At 36.7% G+C, this 21138-nt stretch overlaps 2 protein-coding genes across 4 annotated transcripts in view; one reads left to right on the top strand and one right to left on the bottom strand.

The window, feature by feature from the left end:
* The window catches only part of LOC136816466 (multidrug resistance-associated protein 1-like), a 40359-nt gene that overhangs the window by 9324 nt on the left and 9897 nt on the right, over nucleotides 1–21138 (bottom strand). For 2 of the 3 annotated variants that reach the window (XM_067072815.1, XM_067072807.1), the window contains exons 5-18: nucleotides 19327–19632; nucleotides 17314–17491; nucleotides 15574–16803; nucleotides 15173–15256; nucleotides 13439–13544; nucleotides 13215–13262; nucleotides 13002–13128; nucleotides 12425–12569; nucleotides 10129–10644; nucleotides 9248–9447; nucleotides 8525–8651; nucleotides 7982–8083; nucleotides 7391–7537; nucleotides 6530–6688 (exon numbers count right to left, since the gene is read on the bottom strand). In XM_067072815.1, coding sequence (XP_066928916.1) covers nucleotides 6530–6688; nucleotides 7391–7537; nucleotides 7982–8083; nucleotides 8525–8651; nucleotides 9248–9447; nucleotides 10129–10644; nucleotides 12425–12569; nucleotides 13002–13128; nucleotides 13215–13262; nucleotides 13439–13544; nucleotides 15173–15256; nucleotides 15574–16803; nucleotides 17314–17491; nucleotides 19327–19632 — 3475 coding nt within the window. Of the gene's footprint in view, nucleotides 1–1149; nucleotides 1317–6529; nucleotides 6689–7390; nucleotides 7538–7981; nucleotides 8084–8524; nucleotides 8652–9247; nucleotides 9448–10128; nucleotides 10645–12424; nucleotides 12570–13001; nucleotides 13129–13214; nucleotides 13263–13438; nucleotides 13545–15172; nucleotides 15257–15573; nucleotides 16804–17313; nucleotides 17492–19326; nucleotides 19633–21138 lie in introns of all 3 variants that reach the window. The other variant, XM_067072798.1, reaches the window with a different exon arrangement.
* LOC136816495 (collagen triple helix repeat-containing protein 1-like) lies at nucleotides 2150–3813 on the top strand. Its single transcript, XM_067072839.1, has 4 exons — nucleotides 2150–2232; nucleotides 2588–2723; nucleotides 2927–3060; nucleotides 3401–3813. The coding sequence occupies exons 1-4, from the start codon at nucleotides 2173–2175 to the stop codon at nucleotides 3746–3748; spliced, it is 678 nt and encodes a 225-aa protein (XP_066928940.1). The 5' UTR covers nucleotides 2150–2172; the 3' UTR covers nucleotides 3749–3813.

A 21138-nucleotide genomic window follows, 5' to 3' on the forward strand; every position in this document is an offset into this window, starting at 1 on the left:
GTCATCATTCTGACGTCACAAGGCCAGCATCTTTGATCATGCCATAGAAAATTGTCTTTTCATCTTTCAGCAAATTATATCGGGACTGTCGAATTCAGCGATGTGTCCTTTATCCAAAACTAAAATCCTGAAGAATAAACAAAAAGGTTTTGAAAACAACAATTTCTTAGACCAGTCTGTTACAAATTTTTTTGAAGGTATTTGTATTTGTTTGCCTTGCTTTCAGATTGTTAGGGAGCAACATGTGCATAACAGGGACCAACATTAGCAGCTTTAGGAGAATAGATTAAAGACATTTCTGGAAATTTCAAAATCTCAGAGTTAGCTTAACTGAAATCAAGAATATTTAGGGGGAACACACAGCCATATTTCTAACACACTCGATAGCCTAACACTCTTTGTACATTTTATTTCAAAACATTCAAATATCACCATTGACAGCCTGAAGAAAAAATTACATGGCGGGAAAGTGAGCTCTTAAACTAGACTTGGACATGACAGAATATGAAAAGCCTGATCCAGTGAAATAGTTCGAGGTCAGTGGGGAGACTACAACAAACCTATCATAATCGATGATTGTGTTCAAACGATGAGCGATGGTCATTACTGTACATCCACTGAACTCATTTCGTATCGTTTGCTGGATGTATGAATCTGTTTCCATGTCAACCGCTGCGGTTGCTTCGTCTAACACAAGGATCTTCGACTTGCGGAGTAGAGCTCTCGCTAAACACACTAACTGCCGTTGCCCAACACTTCAGTGGAAAGAAATTAGTTCTCATTTTTTTCTGATTGCATTGGGAGTAAAAAATAAGGGTATTCCTGACGTATTTTCTTTGAAGGGAGGCTAGTACATAAGAACTAGATTGAAGGGAGGCTAGTACATAAGAATTAGATTGAAGAGGATTTCCCTACAAATCGGTCAGTACGAAAAATTCAAGATGTGAAACTTTCATCGGGGGAGTCGCTTCATGTATCTTAGAGTTGAAAGCTTGATGATTTGTTTTGGTCCTTTCCGTTTGCGAATCCATCAACCATTGGAAAGTCCGATAAAAGACTCATTCATTACCATGGTAATATTATGGTGTCCACATTCCAGAAGATTATGGCATACCAGGGTACCAAATAGAAAAAAATATATTGCATTACCTGAGGTTATCACCACCTTCTACGACTTCAGAATGAAGACCGTCAGCGAGCGAGGACACGAACGCCTTGAGATGGGAGATTTCCAAGACTTGCCAGATGGCTTCATCGGAATGTTTATTGAATGGGTCGATGTTGAAACGAATCGATCCTGAAAAGAGGATTGGGTCCTAAAAAGAAGAAGAAAAGGAAGAACACGTCAAATCGTCGTCATGGCTTTCTTTATTAGCATTCATCTTGTTTACAAATAAAAATGTTGGGTTACATATCTGTTAATATTTGAGTGTTGGAAAAGTTAATACCATCTTAGGCTTCTTTAGGCTCAAACTAGTCTGTACACATTTCAAAATTCATTGCCGTAGAGGGTCTGTTGTCATTTTCTGATTTGAGATTTTTTTTGAAAAGTGATGTTTTAGGATTTAGGCTATAACTTTTGATCAAGTTGACTTAATTAATTTAATAAATGACCCCTCAAAATTTAAGTTTATCCTTCCTCTTTCCAATGCAAAAAGATTCATTATTTAAAAGTTCATAGAACTCGAGAAAATTCACTTCAAAGAGCGGAACTTTTTTCTGGGACACCCGGTACAACTATAAACACATAACAAATCTGAGTAAATATCCTTGGACATTTCAGCGAGGGTAGTTTCTCGAGTATCTTCAAACAAAAGCTTTAGCTTTCTTTACCAACTCCATCTGAGTAAATATCTTTGGACATTTCAGTGAGAAGGTAGTTTTTCGAGTATCTTCAAACAAAAGTTTTAGCTTTCTTTACCAAGTCCTCGAAGTTGGTCAAACAAGACGTTCTTTGTCAACTCTTCGAAGCTGGTCAAACAACACGTTTCTTTGCCAAGCTGGTCAAACGAAAATTAAGTGATATGGCGAAACGACTTGCTTACCAGGGGGTTTCTTTTGAAACGCAAAGAAAAAGACTGGGCATAAGGTTGGTATTTGGTGTGTATTTAGCATGAGAAAATGATACCATAATATTTTCGTTGAAGTAAGTGTTCATCACGAAGTGAGAAGATGTCGATGAGATTCTGGGTTTTCTTTGGTCTACTGATCACCCTTAGTTGTGCTTCACAAGTAAGTCATTTTGAGATAAGTAGATCGATGCAGTAAAAAGTTTAAATAATTTTGATGGGATATTCATTCACTTCATTGCTTGGATCTAGAAATTTACGTTTGGCTACGTTTCGAGAGATTCTTCACCCATTATCGGGCAATGTGGAGGATGTTTTCTTGACTACTTGTTCTAAGGCCTTCTTATTACCCATAATTCTCAAGTGTTATTTCTTTACAAGGTGTGAATCCTCATGTTAGATCCTTGGTAGATTGATAGTTTAAGAATTTCTAATTTGTACGCCTTCCCCACTTTGTACGCTTCGTTAACTGAGATGGAGAGTGGCACATTGTCCAGAATATTTGAATTATACTTTAGAACTCTACGTGCAACGTTTCCCGCCAAGGGCGTGATGGTTTAAATGGGCGTGATGGTACAAACGGTAAAGATGGTTTGAACGGACGTGATGGTGTAAATGGATGCGATGGGTCACCCGGAAAGGATGGCAGTCAAGGTATAACACTTCCGGAAAATACATTTACGAGTTGAGATCTCTTAGATTGTCATTATATTTTCTAATGGCCCATTTTTAGTACAAACAAATACCTTATCGGTGAAAAATTCTTCGATAAAAAGTGACGAAAAAATGGTTTGGTCATGAAATTTTTTGCCGATAAATTTTATTCACGGACGAATTTTCTGAAATTTATTTTTCAGGACCACCTGGAAAAAACGGGCTACTAGGACCACCCGGGAGGGATGGAAAAGACGGAAAAGATGTTTTGGCGCTTCAATGGAAAGATTGCCTTTGGAACCATATCAATAATCAACAAGACAAAGGTTTGATTAAGGTAAAGCTTTATTAATCATTCAAAAGAACTCACACACCAACGTCAAAAGATTACGAGAAAGAGAGTCAAAAAGTCTAAGGAAAGTCTTTTGAAATACAATTTATGCACATTGGATGTCTGTAAAAAGATTCAGTCATCGAGTTTTCAGCGGATGGTGTGAATTTAAAGAAAACAAAGTACTATGATGAATTGTTAAGATAAAAGATTAAAAAAAATCAAGTCCAACTGTTTTCTAGGCTGCTGGAATATACTAACGGATTTGTGCTCCTGCTATATTACCTGCAGTAAAAAACTCAAAATATTTCCTTTATGTTCGTAAAAAATATATTTTTCTTTTTAGGAATGCGCTTTCGTGAAGAAGTTCACGTCGACATACCTCAGAATTTCCGTTTCCTCAAATGGTCGTGTGTACGGATGTACTAGATGCTGTAAACGTTGGTTTGTTACCCTTGACAACAAAGAGTGCGCACCAGGCCCAATTGATTATGCACATTTCCAGAGAGACGCGTCCAACAATGATATTGGAAATTTCCTTTTAAAAGGTCAGTGTCGTATCCCGAAAACCGGTTCAGTGAAAATTGGTTTCAATATCGGGAATTGCGTTGGATACGGTGATTCTGACGGTTTCACCGGCTATAAACAGCTTACTAGAATCACGATCGAAGAAGTCGCACCACCTCAAGCATGAGGAATTTAAATATAGAACCATCGTTGTATGTTTTAATCAAAAATATAACTTTGCATAATTCTTTACTTATTTTTAGAAATTATTGAGGTCCCTCGTCAAAAAACAATAAGGAAAACATTAGAATATCTTTAACCCTATTCATACTAGGCTTAGGGGCGGTTCAAAACTAGGGGGGCTGTACCTGTACCACACCTTAACTTTTGATCTAGTAGGTCTTTTTGGATGAAATTTGGCACACAAGATCCTTGTCATGTAAGAAAACTTTTGACAACAATTTTATAAATATCTATTGTAACAAAAGCTTTAAAAACAAGTGATACTTTTATGGACCTACCTGGTTGTGCATTTAACACATATATAATTGATATCTACGTGAGCGTGACCGTTAACGAAAATTTCATGCTCTTGAAATATTCTTTCATATTCAAGACTTCGTGAACCATCCTTCTCGTCCTTCGCGTCTTTTTTTGGCCGTTTTTCAGCTGAAATTTACCCCCAATTTGGCCAGTTTTTCTATAAAAACACGCTAAGCAACCAAAATTTCATGTCTAAACACACATATTCTTCAAAAGTAAGCTCTCATGAGCAAAAAAAACATCTTACTTGTAAAAAAAATTGAGTAATTTGACTAAGAACATTGATGTATGCTTATTAATAGTGATTCTTATAGATAAACATTCGTTTTTTGAGCCAACAAATTTTTTTTGAGAAAATCTGCTTGAGCCATCTTTTACCTATGATGGTACCCTACTTTCATGCAAACAATCAGAAAAAATTAATGATCCGATTTTTCACAAAGTTCAAAAAACCGATTTTTTAGCTGTTTTTTGGCCCAAATTTGCTCCAAAAATTTTTTTCTCGAAAATCGGGCTCCGTCACATGCGAGGGTTTATAGTTACACATCTTTGTGCAAAAAATCAGAAAAAACTAATCAGCCAATCTCGAGAAAAGTTGGTAACGGACGAACGAACGAACGAACGAACGAACGAACGAACGAACGAACGAACGAACGAACGAACGAACGAACGAACGAACGAACGAACAGAGGTTAATTTATAGGACCTCCACCGGAGTAGGTCCAAAAGTTCCCTGGGTCTAAAATGCTTATTTTATCCTGAATATTCAATAAATTACGGTTTAAACGATATATTTGACATAAAAAATAAATTTGTATTAGAAAGGTGTCAATTTTTTCACCTTACTGTCAAAAATGTCATCATACTCAAGGTGTGAAAATTTGTAGGTGTCAATTTTTTATTTATTTTGAAGCTGAATAAAAATTAGGAATTTAAAGAAAATTTCATGCCAAAAGCTCTGATTACTTCAAGAGCTATTAACATTAGTTTCGCCCCCGAACAGAAACGGTCCCCCCCCCTAGTACGAATAGGATTAACATAAACAAAATTGGGAACGAAATAAATTGGCAAATGAACAGATGTATGGAAGATATTCAATATGTTTCCATATTTTCAAATGGATTTCAAGTCGACAAGTCGATACTTAGGTTAGAGCTGATCGAATCCCCATCAATATTATAATATTTCACAAAATAAAACTTTTCATTCCAAACTCTCCGAACCTGGTCAAACACAGATAAAGTGAAAAGCGAAACAACTTGCTTACCAGGAACGAGTCGATTTCTCTTGAAACGCACAAAAAAGATTGGGCACAAGGTTGGTCCTTGGCGAGTATTTAAAAATTGTTTACAGTAAATACTTCTCATTATTGTCCGTATTGAAATTCTATCGAAATTATAGAGGTTTTTCAAACTTGTCAGCTTGCGTGGTTATTGCCTTGACCTAGGGCAATATTTTCAGTAAATTTCGAGCTGAACTTGTTATTATCGCAGATAATTATTTTTAACCCTATTATTCAGTTTCGGTTGAAAAATCAGTGAAAAAAGAGCCAAAAAGTGAAAGTAAAAAGTGAAAAACAAGTGAAAATGATGAAAATTGTGTGAATTTCTGCCGTCAAGGACAAGAAAAGAAAAACGAATGATGACAGTGTAGGCCAAGTCGCCATGCAAACAAAAAGCCAATTGCATTGCGTAAAAAGTCGTACAAACCTCATCAAGACTGGAATTATTTCCCGGCCCTTCCTAAGAGCGGAGCCGGGTGACTGACCTTCATATATCCCTGGAGAAAGGTATATCCGCAATCTTTGTTCAGAGTTTTTTTAAAGTGGTTACAACTGGTACCGTACATACCCGCAAAGGAGCAATTGCAATGTTAAAACAAGACAGCCTATGCGGCGTAAAGACCCAGCAGTGTTGGCATTGTCAGCATATTTTTCCGCTGCAGAATCGCCATACAATAGGAGCGATTTTTTTCAATGGGCGAGCAATGAAGTTGAAGATTAGATTTTTTTTCTACTAATTAAGAAAAAGATTTGACCATATAAGTTGGAGGTATTAATTATATGTGGTTTTTTCTTACGCATGCGCACAATAGAAAGTCAGGTAGTTCGATTTTAGCCTGGAATCGTCGATTGATAATTGCGCGCATAGGCCCCGACAAAATTCGACCAGTTGTGTTTAAAGGCCCATTGCGCTGCGCGCTAGGCCAATTAACGTTTAATTGCGCTATATCATCAAAAGTATTAATTTCTCTCGATTCATTTACACCGCTATTGAGTAGAGCTCCTATTAGGGCATCAAAGATTTTGCTTGGCCAGGATTGAGAAACTTTGATCCGGGACATATAAAAGTCAGTGAGGTGGATAAAATGTTTGTTAAAAATAAAAGAAACAAAAATAAAGACAACGAACAACCAGACATCTTACCTGCGGGATGATGCTGATTTTGGATCTCAAATCTTTCAATCCAATCTGTGAAATGTCTTTTCCGTCGATGGAGATTTTTCCACAGCATGACTCGATGATGCGGAACAAGGCTAAAGTGACGGAAGATTTTCCAGCTCCTGTTCGTCCAACAATACCAATCTTATTTACAAAAAAGATTTTATTTATTCGTCTTTTTTATTGTAAATGAAGAGTCTAGTAATGAGTGGGGAGAATGGTAATCGTCATTTACCGGCTGACCCACGGAAACAAATCTTTGGATGGTTTTGAGGCTGGACGATTTTTCCCAAGCGGTCTTGCAGTTTAAATATCTAAAATGTTAAAATCTTAATTTTTTTTGCGTAAGAGCTTTTGATGGTGAAGTTGAGTTGAGTTCGACCTATTACCACTTACCATTGACCTTAAAACATCTTCTTTCTTTTACAAATAAAGCAGAGTACCAATACCACAAGACAACAAAATCAGGTGCCTGGCTAAAGAATGGACTGAAAACTGGTAGAAAATTCACCTACGCGATTAAGAAGTCGAAAGAGAAAACCCGAACAGTGTCATGAATGAGAATCTAACCTTTTCAGAGCCATTGACGTCGAATGAAATATCTTTCAACACTAACCTTTTCAGAACCATTGACGTCGAATGAAAGATCTTTCAACACTAACCTTTTCAGAACCATTGACGTCGAATGAAAGATCTTTCAACACTAACCTTTTCAGAGCCATTGACGTCGAATGAAAGATCTTTCAACACTAACCTTTTCAGAACCATTGACGTCGAATGAAAGATCTTTCAACACTAACCTTTTCAGAACCATTGACGTCGAATGAAAGATCTTTCAACACTAACCTTTTCAGAGCCATTGACGTCGAATGAAATATCTTTCAACACTAGGTCCAAGCCGTGTCGGTAACGCACCGAGTAGTTATCAAACTTGATGCTACCATTATGCGGCCAATCTTCCGGTGGACGATTATCTTCAACGATTGACGGGGCCTGTTGATATTAATAGCGAATGAAATGCATCTATACAATTCTCTGCGAGGGGAGAAATACCTCCAAAACACAAACCCTTCGTAAAATGGGATACGATTCATAACATAAAAATACACCAAGAGGGCTACATGTCCGGACTAACGCCATAAAATATCTTAAAAGTCTTGAGGTAGTAGTAATGAGATACTTTAACGGGTTTGGCGGGAATGAGGAGTTCCTTGATTTTTCACGAGAATTTTATTTCGCAGATAGGTGCTGAAATGAAATTTTTTTTAAAGTACCAAAACCTTGAAATATTTTTTTCCCATGAAAATTACAAAAACTTTCTTTCAAATCGAAGAATCAGAAGGAGAAATAGTCAACTGTTTTAGAATAGAGCAGCAATTTTTAACGGGAATTTATTTTCGCGGATGGGCTTTTTCGAATTTCCCAATGGGACTTCACCTCCACTGCGTTGGCAATGTAATCATTGATTCTTTCAACGGAGATGATATTCGTTTCCAGTTCACTGGCCATCCGAACCAACCAGTTCAATGATTGTGTGATCTGAATAGAGAAAGAGAGAAGTGAGTATCCTTTTATATCAAGTTCAAGATATTTCCTAAAATATTTTCCTCCCTGAATCCGTGTTTATAAATCTTTAGAAAGACACCGGCTTTAAATAACAAGTCCAATAGCTGTCTACTATCCTTACTGCTTTTCTTCTGTCTTGTTTTTTACCCATTAATTTATTTCTACGGAAGCGATGTAAGGAGGGAGTTTTCTAGCTGTCCTAACTATTGATGATGTTATATAAGCTGAAGGCTACAGCATTTTAACTTTAAATTTAAATCATTTTTTGAAAAGCTTATGCTTATTTTTTAAGTAAAAAGTTCGATTTCCATTTCTTTATTGATTTTGAAAATCAAGCTGAAGGCTGTTCTAAAATTTCTTAAAACTCGAATAATGTTTTAAAAGAAGCTTAACCAAAGAGAACCAACCACTTACCGATAATGAGTAAGAGATGGAGAGACCAGCGATCCCTGGTGAAAGATTCTCCCTCTGAACGATGCAAAACAACGCTGCGAAAAATGTGATCAAATTTCCGCACGCTTCCAAACGAATCGCTAACCACCTGAAAAAGAATAGATTTTTTGCCAAAATCATTGAACCTATAGCCCATTCGTTTTTCTGTTTTGCTATCATGTAGAAACCGCTCTCGAGAGAATCAGTTTACTTACACTGGCACGGTTTCCACATGGTAGCAAAGAAGAGTGCACGCTTAAAGCAAATGGACTTTAAGACGTTCCTAGCAATCTATTAGCAAAAGAACGCCAGTATGGTAGGAGAAATCCCCTGATAAAAATAACGTAAAGCTCGCTGTATAAAAAATTTCACAACACAATAGAAATTAGTCGGTCTTATTAAGACCGCGAATTATAGCCTTTAACCCTTTTTTAGTCTCAGACACACGGGTGCCTCCAGGACCTAACTTCAGCGGACTATACCTCCGGACGTAAGAGATTTCCGGAATTCTCGTGGCTATCATTCGAAAGAACAAGAAATTTCGTGTTGGTCTTTCGGGCGCCCACGCCCCTTGACCGGTGAATTTCTTTTTCTCCAAAAAGTGCAAGGCTCTTGACCGTGAAAGGGTTTTAAGACCGAGTACAAAAGAAGAGAATCCTTAAAGGTTACGTAATAAAGTTAATTGAAAAAAAAATCCCTACCTACCGATCACAGTGGAAGGTAGGGTAATGTGCTGCTTGCAGTTGATCGATTTTCGATTCGTTCTCATTGGCAAATTCGTCCACTTTGCGGAAAGCGCGAATCGTACTCGCCCCATTGATCGATTCAAAATAATGATTGAAGATAGGTGACCTGCGCACAGACAGTATCCGTTTCAATTGTCGCGAGGATGGAACGTAAAAACGCTTAAAAGAAAGTAGTTCAAAATTGAAAGCAGTGTTCTGGAAAGGGACTGGAATTGTTTTTATCTGACTGGTCGCAGGGAATGGATACAAACTTTACAAGTTATATAACAGATAGAGACCTTCTTAAAAAGCATATGACCAGTCTATATAAAATTAATAACTAAGCGCTAGTGACGTTATTGACCGTTCGGAAATGATTAGACAAGGTTTAGGTACCTTACTACACGAAAATAAATAGACAGAATCAACACGAACTAAAACAGTTTCTTATCGATTGAAGCTCTTTTAATTAAAACCAGCAGTGGTCTCCTTGGAAACAGTAAAAATAATTCCTTTGTTTTTTCAAGGACGTAAAATGGACTTTTCCAGAAATAGTCGGTGACCCCCCCCCCCTGTTGAGGATATCGGATATCCAGGGGTTAACGATTTTTGTTCAAAAGTGGATATCCAGGGGGGTTAAATATCTACAAGGGAGCGGATATCCAGGGGGTTGAGCATATTTTTAAGAGTGGATATCCAGGGGGGTTGATACTTCGAAAAATCAATATCCTCCGCAGTGGGGGGTAATTTTATTTCTGGAAAAGCCCGATACTCGTGTATTAAGGCAGTATTGATAATTATTGCAGTCTAGGAAGTAAAACAGTATTTGCGCAAGAGCTCGTCAAACTTTCACCCTTATACCTGCGTCATGAAGTAAAGAATGGCGATAGGAAGGAGAACAGCCAAGAAGATAGGTGTCGAATATGAGATGATGAAAACCGTTCCCAACAATGACATGAAAGTTGTGATGAAGGATTTGAAGCTCTTGGGAATCTGCTCGTCCACAGAATTGATGTCTTTAACGAACCGGTTGACAACCCGCCCGATAGGTGTGGTCTCGAAGAAAGACATCGGACAGTGCAGTATACGGACAAGTAGCTTTGTATGAAGGATGCGTGAAGCGTGGATGCTCCCAACGGCCACACCGTAGGATAATGCTAAGCTTGATATAGCTTGTGATAACCCGATTCCACCATAAATTCCGATAAAGTAGTCCCGTTTTGAGTCAGTCATATTAGCAGTTGAGGAGCTCCAATGAGCGAGCCAGATTCTCGATCCGATGAGTGCAGCCTCGTTTCCAAACCCAGCCAAGAAGATGAAGATGGTGGTGAAGATACCGAGCGACTTGAAGTAATGTAAGAAGACCGATCGATTCACCTGAAGAAGAAGATGGAGAATTGATTTAGTAGTAGGAGTGGGCTATACAGGGTGATTTTTCAAAAAATGTCAAACTAAATTTTTTTGAGGTCTAAATTATAAGTTTAGACAGGATCAAATAGAATTTTTGAACAAAAATGAAGAAAAAAAATGTGGGAAGCCTATTTGTAGACTAAGGTTTGTGCCCTCAAATCAATCTTTTTCCATCTACCCAACTACCCAAATTATGTTGGAAATGAGACACACAGTGATTGAATTCCGCTCAAATTTGGCACATTCACTTCTCAGGGACAGAAATAAAGTATATCAAAACATTTATTCGAGAAATATAATTTTGGACATTTTGGGCGTAGCCCAAAGGTTTTACGCAGGCAAAAAAGAGGAAGGCTATAAAGGCGAGAAAACATTCTTTACTGCTTAAATTTGACACATCACCTCTTCAGGTGAAGATTTGTCAGTGTAAATTGTGAGATCTTAAAAATTTTATTTTTCCTAACTAGAGGGAGTGACTTCTCGTCCTAAATATATGAAAACTTGACAACCTTTTATTTCTATGATCTTGAACAACAGAAAATCCATCAAAATTTATGTTTGTGAATTGTAAGCACTTCTTTTATATCTGAAATAATGTAAATTCTCGTAGAACTGCCGACAATTTGCTCTATGTGATAAAAACACTTTCCTTAATTTAGCACTACCTCAGTGAAGTTCAGAAGACGTAAAAAGGGATTTGAAAGCGGAAAATTGAAACTTTTACATGAATTTCGACTCTGAAAGGCTTCAAAACTGTTCTTGGATCAAGAATACCAATTTCTAGAGGGAATTTCAATTGAATTACACGATTTATGAATGAGACCTAGCCCGTCTATATTTCCCCCTTTTTTACGCAAAACTTTAGGGCAAAAATATCATTCCAAAGTTTTCTAGAGCTACCCAATCCTTTTTGCCCTTTTTGGGGTTTGGCCACGCCCTAAAACGTCCGATAATGAAAATTTTTAAATAATACTGACAAAATGTTATTATTGTTATTCAAGGAGGACTTGTACCAAATTGCAGCAAAATTGAATGATTTTTAAGGTTTCCAGGTCAAATTGGGGATTTTTTTGTCATACTTTATATGAGTCTAATAGAGGGCCAGAAAAGGGGCTCCCACATTTTTTATATTTAAAATATCTCAAAAATTCTTTTTGATCCTGCATTAGGAAAACAGAGGAGAAAACAGTTTGACGTCACAATAATTGGTCAGTCTTGTATTTCATTATCACATTTCATGGTCTTGGAAGCGTTGTGGATTGATGAAATTAAACCTGAACTCAACACAAAAGATGAATTCAAAAGTCACCAATTAGTGATAAAGATTTGATATTTATCTGTCCCTAGATAGTTTCATTGTTTAACTCTGATCTTGAATTAAAAATGTTTTTTCCAATTTTTTAGACATTACGTTTTTTACAGAGAGTTGTGAGAGTACTTTTTAACTACTATGTGTAGATTTTTCTGATGTGTATGATATTTTATCCTATTTTTAACTTTGCTTTTATTTTTAGACTTGAAAATTATATTAAATAATATCGAAATATATTGTCAATAAATTAAAATCGTTGGTTACTTGTCACAGAAAACAGTTTTAATTGCTGGTTTTGAAATTTCTGTTGTCCACGGGGAGAAGTTTGTCCAATAAAGTCACCTACAGAGAAGAATTTTCACCAAAACTGGAACGGCATAATTCCAAATTATCGGAGAATGTTGCAGGAAAAAAAGTGTTAGTTAATGAACTTACAGTTCCCGTTTCGGATTTTTCTTCGTGTATGATTGTTCCAGCATTGTTTTCATGTTCTTGGTTTTCCTCGATCTCATGGTGTTCTTGAAGAAGTTGCTCAATCTCGGTCTCTTCATTCGTTGTACCACCATCCAGTTCGTCATAACTATTGAGTGAAATCGCGTTTAATTGTATACAGTGTACAGTGTACAGAGTTTTTATATTAGTTCAAAAGAAATCTACTTAGTAAAAAATATTTGCCCACTTTTCTCAGATGTTTGGTAAAAGCCATTTTCAAAAATTGCTGATAAGGGTCTGCCGGAGAGGGAAGAATATGGAGAAGACGTTAAACGGAAACCTGAGGGCGACTGTTGGAGAGGAAATAATAAAGAGCTAAGGGAGAAGGTTAGAGCTATGACAATACAAACTATTACTTTTCCCAGGTTAGTATTTTCAGGACCAGAACTAAAAAATCGAATTCCAGAAAACTGGGAAATTATGAAATGTGGGTATTTTTCTTTCGAATATGTTGGATTATTCATGCATGATTTCATTGAAGAAGCAGGGATTTGTTTTTTCCGGCAACATACATACATACATAGAATAACTGCTTGCAGAAACAAGTCGTTTGTCATTGAAATACAAATCGTCTTCGCCATTTGTCGGTTTTTTCTTCTTGGGAGATTTGCTGAACTTCACGTCTGGCAATGCAAGATTATCCGATTCTATGGGAAAAAGAATGGTTTGATTTAGGACCACTCGGTATTTTCACTTCTTAAATGTTAAATTTTCTATGTGAATAATACTTTACCTTTGTTTAGAAATATTGTTGGCTCGTTTGAATTTTCTCTTTTCAGATCTGAAAGCAAAATAAAATGAAATGTAATCAAGATCTTAAAAATAAACAAGCAGTTCTGCAGAAGTTTTCTACAGTTACTCCATTGCTTACACTGGTTGATCAAAAAACGTATGATTTTGCAAATCCTTGTGGGAATTATCACAGTAGAAGTTGATGTAGACGAGAAAGTTTCAAACCTTTTTTTTGATCTCCTCCTTCGTCTTCTTCTTGTTGTTGGTGGTACGTTTTCAAGAATTCCGCAAAATCATTCCCTTCGTCCAATAAGTCTTTGTAACTACCGGACTGAAGTCGAAGAGAAACGAAAGCTGCAAAAAGGGGGCGCCATAAACATAAACATGGAAAGGGTAGAGAATCAGCATAACCTCTGACCTTAACATATCCCTGGACCAAGCTATATCCGCCACCTTTGATCGAAGTTTTTTTTTAATTGGTACCCGTAAAGAAGCCATTGTAGTGTTAAAAATTAACGTCTAACGGCGCTACATCATCAAAAGTTTTCGAGGGAAAGTAGATCTAGCGCTCTCGATGCATTTATACCGCTATTGAGTAGTGTCGCCATTAGTAGGGACCGCAATGATTTTTTCAAATTCTTTTTTACACATTGAGAGCATGAAAGAGCTTCAAAAAAGAAAAAAAATGAGGGGTCATTCATCAAAATTGGTCAAGCCGTTCTTGAGATATGAAATTTTTTATCTTATGAAAATAACACTTTTATTTGAACGATTTTTGAAGGTTTTTGAAAAAATCCACACGATTTACCCCCGTCTTTCGCGGTCCCTACCATTAGGGTACCACTTTTCAAAAACCCCGATCAAAGATTTTGCTTGACCGAGATTGATAACTTTGGTCCAGGGTATATAAAGGTCAGTGAGCATAACCTATTTGAGCATCGAACATTTATAAAGATAAATCTACTATGTACTCAGGTGAGTTAAGGCAAGTTCCAAACATATTTTGCGTGACGCGCACCGCTTCCCATTGTTCCTTAACTTTCGTATATAGCTCAAAAGAAGCGTATTAAGGAGAGGATTTCGGAAAGTGCTGGGCCGAAAAATTAAATCAAGCCAATCTCAAGATATCGGCCAAAAACTGATTTTTACGTTAGGAAATACGTCAAAAAACACGTCAAAAAGACAAGTTAAATGACATCATATTTAAAAACAGCGATAACTTCGATTACATTACTACAATTAACACCAAATTTTGACCAGAGACGTAGATTAACGATTCTAAAATATTTGTTGAGAAATTTTCAAAATTTTATTGATTACGTCATTTACTGTCGGTAAAAATTAAAATACGTCAAATAATGATGACGTCATCAAAATTTTTAAAATTTTTTTCATGCAATATTTCAGAATTAACAATCAACGTCTCCAGTCAAAATTTGGTGTTTATTGTAGTAATGTAATCGAAGTTATCGCTGTTTTTAAATATGACGTCATTTAATTTGTCTTTTTGACGTGTTTTTTCGACGTATTTCCTAACGTAAAAATCAGTTTTTGGTCGATATCTTGAGATTGGCTTAATTTAAATTTTTGGCCCAGCACTTTCCGAAATCCTCTCCTTAATACGCTTCTTTTGAACTATATACGAAAGTTAAGGAACAATGGGAAGCGGTGCGCGTCACGCAAAATATGTTTGGAACTTGCCTTAACTCACCCGAGTACTAATAGTAAGCAACTATTTCTGAGAACCTCCACTTATTCCGCAGATGATAAACGTTCTAGACAAATGTAGAGAAACAAAGTGCGTAAAATCTACAATTTTTGAAAAGTCGAAACCGACAAAATTGATTGATACCATCGGACAAAAAAGCAAAAAGTGTACTACATGCTCCTTACTGGAACATACAAAAACTCAAAGTTCTGTCATTATATAAATACGTCAAAAAGCAAATTGTTTCTTACCTCAGAAATGGAATGATCTTTGAGGACGATGATGCGATCGACTTTGGGGAGGAACGACAAATTGTGCGTCACCAAAACACGAGTCTAAAGTACGATACAACGTATGGTGGGAACTAGACCACGGCCTGTGTATTCACTTAAGTTTTACAAATAAAAAACAATGCAAGTGAAAACTCTAATAACTTCTTTTTCTACTGATAATTTGACAAAAGGAGACTTTTCCAATTTCCACCATATCTTATTGTAGGATCCAACTCGTGCACAACTCCTTACGCAAACTCCAAGACCAGGTATCCTTGCGATAATGATTCAAGATTAAACTCTACTAAGAAAGAATGACACATGCGTAAACATAAACGGCCTTCAAGAAGATCTCAAATTGAAATGATTAAGATAAAAACCTTATTTTTGAGAATTCCTTTGGGTCCGATGACACTTTCAAAGATATGTTTCCCGACATGTGAATCAACTGCCGACAGAGGATCGTCCATCAGATAGATGTCTGCATTGTTATAGATTGCACGTGCTAATGCCACTCGCTGTTTCTGTCCGCCACTCAAGTTGATCCCTTTCTCACCGATCTCCGTCAGATCACCCATTTGCAACAACTCAAGATCAGATTTCAAAGCGCATGCGTCAATGATATTTGAATATTTCTCTTGTTTGAATTTCTTATTGAACAAAATATTTTCACGGACAGTTTTGTTTTGAATCCAAGATTGTTGAGCCACGTACGCAATCTTTCCCGACGTTTTGACTTTACCACCCACTCTATGAATTTCTCCAAGGATTGCCGACAATAAAGACGACTTTCCCGTTCCAACTTGCCCAACAATGGCCACCAAACTACCTTTGGGGATCGATAAATCAATCTCCCTTAGCAACGGTTTATCATGGTCCCAAGAGAAGCTTCCTTCAATGACTTCAACAGCAGGGCCTTGATGATCATTAGAGAGTCGTTGCACATCTCCAGCATCTAGTTCTTCGCCTTTCAAGAACTTTGTGATCCGTTTCACAGACACTTTATAGGCCACTATATTACTGACCAAAATAGGTAGGATGAAAAGCGGAAACCTCATGATGTTGAATAGAGCAATACTGACGAACGCTTTTTCAGCTGTTAGTTCTTCTTCCGCTAAATACACATACGCTGCAAACGTTACTATGGAAACTAAGAAGGGAGTGCACGAAATTGTGAAGCCTGTGTTGGCCAACAGAAGTTTAGAGTTACGTAATTGTTTGAGTTCTTTATTACGGAAGCCTGTTACTTTAGCGAGAAAACTGTCTTCCCAAGCGTACATTTTGATAATTTTAATGCCCGCTAATATCTCATTCATGAGTTTAGAGCGCTCATCTTTCAGTTTCATTTGCTTGGAATGGTACATTTTTTCGCGGTTTGTAATGAGCATATTCAAGGGGATCAAGAGAAGAAGCAACCCGAATCCAGCCAACACTGACCACCCCATCAAGAAATATAAAGCCACCAATGAGACGATGATTTGGAAGGGACCTGACCACGTGATTGCAAGGAAGATGAACAAATCGTGACATTTCTGAGCATCAACTGACATCAAGTTCACCATTCCTCCAGCAGTGAAGTTTCGGCGCCCAAAACTGTTCAGTTTAAACATCTATGAAAAGAAAGTAAAAAACAAAATTTGAAATACTTTGATAAGGGTAGAAACTTTCGCGGGCAGAAACTTTTCCTACTCAGTTTTGCACTGTTTGCTAAATTTTTGCGTGTTTCATGAGTTTTTGTTACCAAAAAAGGTAAATTTTATATGAATGTGCGAAAGTTCTATCTGTGAAATTTCGGCTAAAACCATAATTCGCGAAACTTAAATTCGCTAAATTTAGCGACTCTTTGACTTCGCGAAACTTTCTGCCCGCGAAAATTTCTGCCCTTAAAGTATTGAAAAAAAGCTAATCGAATGTTTCTCATAGTAAGGTGAGAAAACCGAAGCCCTAAACTTTGCATCATGGATCTTTGAAGCAGTCTCCAGTGGCCGTGAAGCGTATGTGATTTCAAGCATAGATATACATCTATTTGTTAGTTAGTTGACGTTGAACAAACAAAATCAATGTTTCTTTAAGCAGTCACAAAACGTGTTAGGGGAAATTAAACACTACATGGTACTTACTTTACGGTACACGAGACCCAGAACAGCCGTTTTGACGTGCATGGCTTCCGTATACGCACGTGCGAAATACTGCTGTAGGAAGAAAGATTGTATTGTGATGAGAAGGAAAAGTATTGTTGCGTAAACGTAGCCCCAGTACTCCTTCTCGTCCTCATTCTCCACGAAGTTGATCAATCTCCTGTGAACAAGTAGAAATAGACACAGGATAGTATGAAAAAATCAAAAGAAAAATAAATTTTCTGGTCATGATATCCCGTGGGTTCCATAATAAACTAAAAGAAGTATTTCGAAGTAATTAAAAAAAAAGTAATTCTTCACGCCGTTAAACGGACATTTTCAAACGAAAGATCCAAATACAGACCACCCCACCTATTTTTCTGAACGTATATGGTTCATTTAGTCATTAGACATGTTCATCACCTTCCCGGAAAAAGATCTAATCACGGCAGATCACCTAACTAAGAAGGATAAAGATGAAACAACGTATGAAATAGAACTATAAATAGTAGGCTACCGACTTACAAAAGATAAGGCAACAGGTCAAACCTTTCGGGCAATAACTCAGGTTCCCATTGCCTGCATCAAGAAGAACAAGCTAGATGCTGAATGGACCTACCTGATGATGAAAGTTAGATAGCAATGCGAGGAGAAAAATGAAAAAAAATCAGTCAGAAAATATAGCGTTTAGCGAAAATAAAACCCTTTTTTGACTGATTTTTTTTCATTTTTCTATAGAAATATAAGGAAAAAATCCAATGAAAATCTGCAAACACGGCGATTTCCGGCATTTTCAACCGGAAAAAATTTTTTCTCAAAAATCGAACTCGGCCATGTTTTGGGCAATGTTAATACGCATCTTTGAGGAAAAAATCAGAAAAAACCAATGATAAAATCTTGAGAAAATGCCAAAAAAAACAGTTTTTCCGGCATATTTCCGGCATTTTCGGCCGGAAAAAATGTTTTTTGAAAATCGGGCTTCGTCACATTTCAGGTATTGTCATTTTGCATCATTGTGCAAAAAAATCAGAAAAAAATTATGAGTCAACATTGAGAAAAGCTATATTTTCTTATTTGGTTAAAGGGAATTTCCCCAAATTACGAAAATCCGTTTTTTAAAGCGAATAAGAATTTTCCGGGAAAAACCACTTCAGCCATTCTTTAGAGAATCTTGCCCTCAGTCTTTGTACAAAAAATCAGAACAACCTAATGACAGGATTTTGCACAAAGTCCAAAAAACCCTATTTTTAGGCAGCTTTTGGCCCAAACTTGCCCAAATATATTTTTTTTCGAAAATCGGGCTCCGTCACATTTTAGGCATTACCATTTTGCATAATTGTGCGAAAAATGAAAAAAAAAACAAGCAACATGCTGAATGGACCTACCTAATGATTAACATCAGATGAAAATAAGAAAAAAGTGACAATAATTGTACAAAAATTCAGAATGGAAAAATAAAGCTTGTGTGTTGAATAATGTAAAATGGTAAAAAGGAATTTCCCCAAATACGAAAATCACTTAAACCATTCAGGCTCAAAAAACCTTTTAAGCTGTTTTTGGCCCAAATTTGCCCAAAATAATTTTCCTAAAAAATCTGGCTCCGTCACATTTTGAGCATTGCCATTTTGCATCATTGTGCAGAAAATCAGAAAAAAATTGTGAGTCAACATTGAGAAAAGCTATATTTTCTTATTTGGTTAAAGGGAATTTCCCCAAATTACGAAAATCCGTCTTTTAAGGCGAATAAGAATTTTCCGGGAAAAGCCACTTCAGTCATTCTTTAGAGAATCTTGCACCCCATCTTTGTACAAAAAATCAGAAAAAAGTAATGACAGGCTCTGTCACATTTTGGGCATTGTCATTTTGCATCATTGTGCCAAAAATCAGAAAAAACTAATGAGCCAATCCTGAGAAAAGCTGGTAACAGACGGACGAACGGACGGACGGACAGAGGTTAATTTATAGGACCTCCAGGTAGGTCCAATAAGATAAAATATGGAAGTATAGAATACCTACTTCAAAAGGTAAGGTGACAGTAACAGAAGAACATCATGGACGAGTTTGTAGAGATGCGCTATAAAGGTGGCCATACCAAAACATCTGAAGAAAACTTTACTCAAAGAGGGTTTATACGAATATTCGACGTCCTCATCATCCTTCGGTGGTGCAGGTTGCTGAGGATCGGTGCTCGATGAGTGAGCGGACGACGTTCCCATGAGAGTGAGTTCCTCCTCTGTATTGGTAGGCTTCACTTTCTTATCTTTTGATTTTTTCGTCTTTTCTTTTGTTTTCTTTGACGGTTGTACTTTCCGCATCGCGCTACTGTGAGAAGTGAAGTGAAGTGGTTAAATCAGTGTTTTGTATTCAAATTGGACTAGAACATTTCGATAGGTTTGCAATTTGTGACAGGTTATTATGAAGTAACGAAATCGACAAAGTTTTTAAATAAAGTTAAGAACCCTATTATATTTAGAACAAGTTTTCAAACTTTTCAACTTTTCCTCCTGTTTTACAACCGAGGACAGAAATGTTGAGAAAAACACAACAGTGTTACAAGGTTACTAGCCGGTACCCGGCGTCGCAGGCCGGTTAAGCTGTAGCTGAACGCACTAAAAGTCCTTTGGATGTTGAAGGTGGCTTAAAAGCACGATCAAATATAAAAAAAGAAATCTCAAAGTCTGCAAACAAAATCTTCAAAGTTTGACTCTAGTCCTCCCTGGGTGGCTTATCTTTTAACCATATTTGGATTGTGTACTGTCCCCGTGACTTAATTTTTTGTTTTTAAATCTGCAAGTAGATTTTTGTCTCGCTTCGCTCGCGTTAAATATGCCGTCCAGGAAAAAGCGGGAAAGAAAGCCACAAAGAATAGTGAAACTCTTTGTTTTTATCAGATAAAAAAATAGTAATAGACAATATTCTAAATTGCTTGTCATATATCAACTTTTCGAATTTAGATATGCAAAATGTCGTACACACTTTTTAACAGTAACGACGACTTGAATGTTTTTATATGAAGAAAGAGGTGGACTATTTTTTTCTCTTGTTTTTTATCGCCCTTTGAATGATGTTGTTGTTCGACAAACTTTTTTATTTTTATGTTTCGATTTACATTTGAAATGTTCTTTTCTATAAAAGGAATTTCTAGTCCGACACTTTATAGTCCGACAACGAAACAGTCCGAATCCAGACGAAATGGAATCAACCTAGAGGTATTGCCTATATCTGTTTCGGAAAACTGGTGCAACCTTCAGATATTGTCGGACTGAGCGGTCGGGCTAAACCGTGTTGGCCTTCTGAAGACTCCCCTTATGGATGAAATACAGAAAGGTAAAATGATCAATTTGGTCTGTTACTTTTTTACCCTAATTTCATTATTATAAGCTAAATAAATTTTCCTCAGTATACTAAACTGGAAGCTACTCCATTCTTTTCGGTGATCATTTTTTCACTTGTCTAAAAAGGAGTATCTCATATTCGTCATACTTCAAGTTTGGAAGTCCTAAAGTGTTTAATTTATCTCAGGCCCGGGAACTCAGGCTAAAAAGGGAGCTGTGGTTGGCGACGTAATTTTAGTACAGTATTCAATTTACTTGCACACAAATAGTTCTGTCAATTTTTAGACAAATAAGGAAATGTTATGACTACAGTGAATTTCCAGGAAAAATAAGCTGTCACGCCATGTAGATCATATCACACAATCCAGCCTTCAAAACAAGATCGCGATTTCAACACTGTATTGATTTTCATAGCTTTGACTATCATCAAGTAGCAAAATGGTAAAATCAATTTTCGGATAAGTTTTTTCTTGTTTTGCTGAAATTGTCATAA

Source organism: Clytia hemisphaerica, unplaced genomic scaffold, assembly GCF_902728285.1.
Source record: "Clytia hemisphaerica strain Z4C2 unplaced genomic scaffold, Clytia hemisphaerica genome assembly, whole genome shotgun sequence".
Lineage (NCBI taxonomy): Eukaryota > Metazoa > Cnidaria > Hydrozoa > Leptothecata > Clytiidae > Clytia > Clytia hemisphaerica.

Bases quoted from the DNA above. Each gene is read 5' to 3' on its own strand.
- LOC136816495 (XM_067072839.1), top strand. From the start codon at position 2,173: ATGTCGATGAGATTCTGGGTTTTCTTTGGTCTACTGATCACCCTTAGT. The intron at 2,724-2,926 runs GTATAACACTTC...TTTATTTTTCAG, and splicing joins CGGAAAGGATGGCAGTCAAG to GACCACCTGGAAAAAACGGG. The intron at 3,061-3,400 runs GTAAAGCTTTAT...TTTTCTTTTTAG, and splicing joins AAGACAAAGGTTTGATTAAG to GAATGCGCTTTCGTGAAGAA.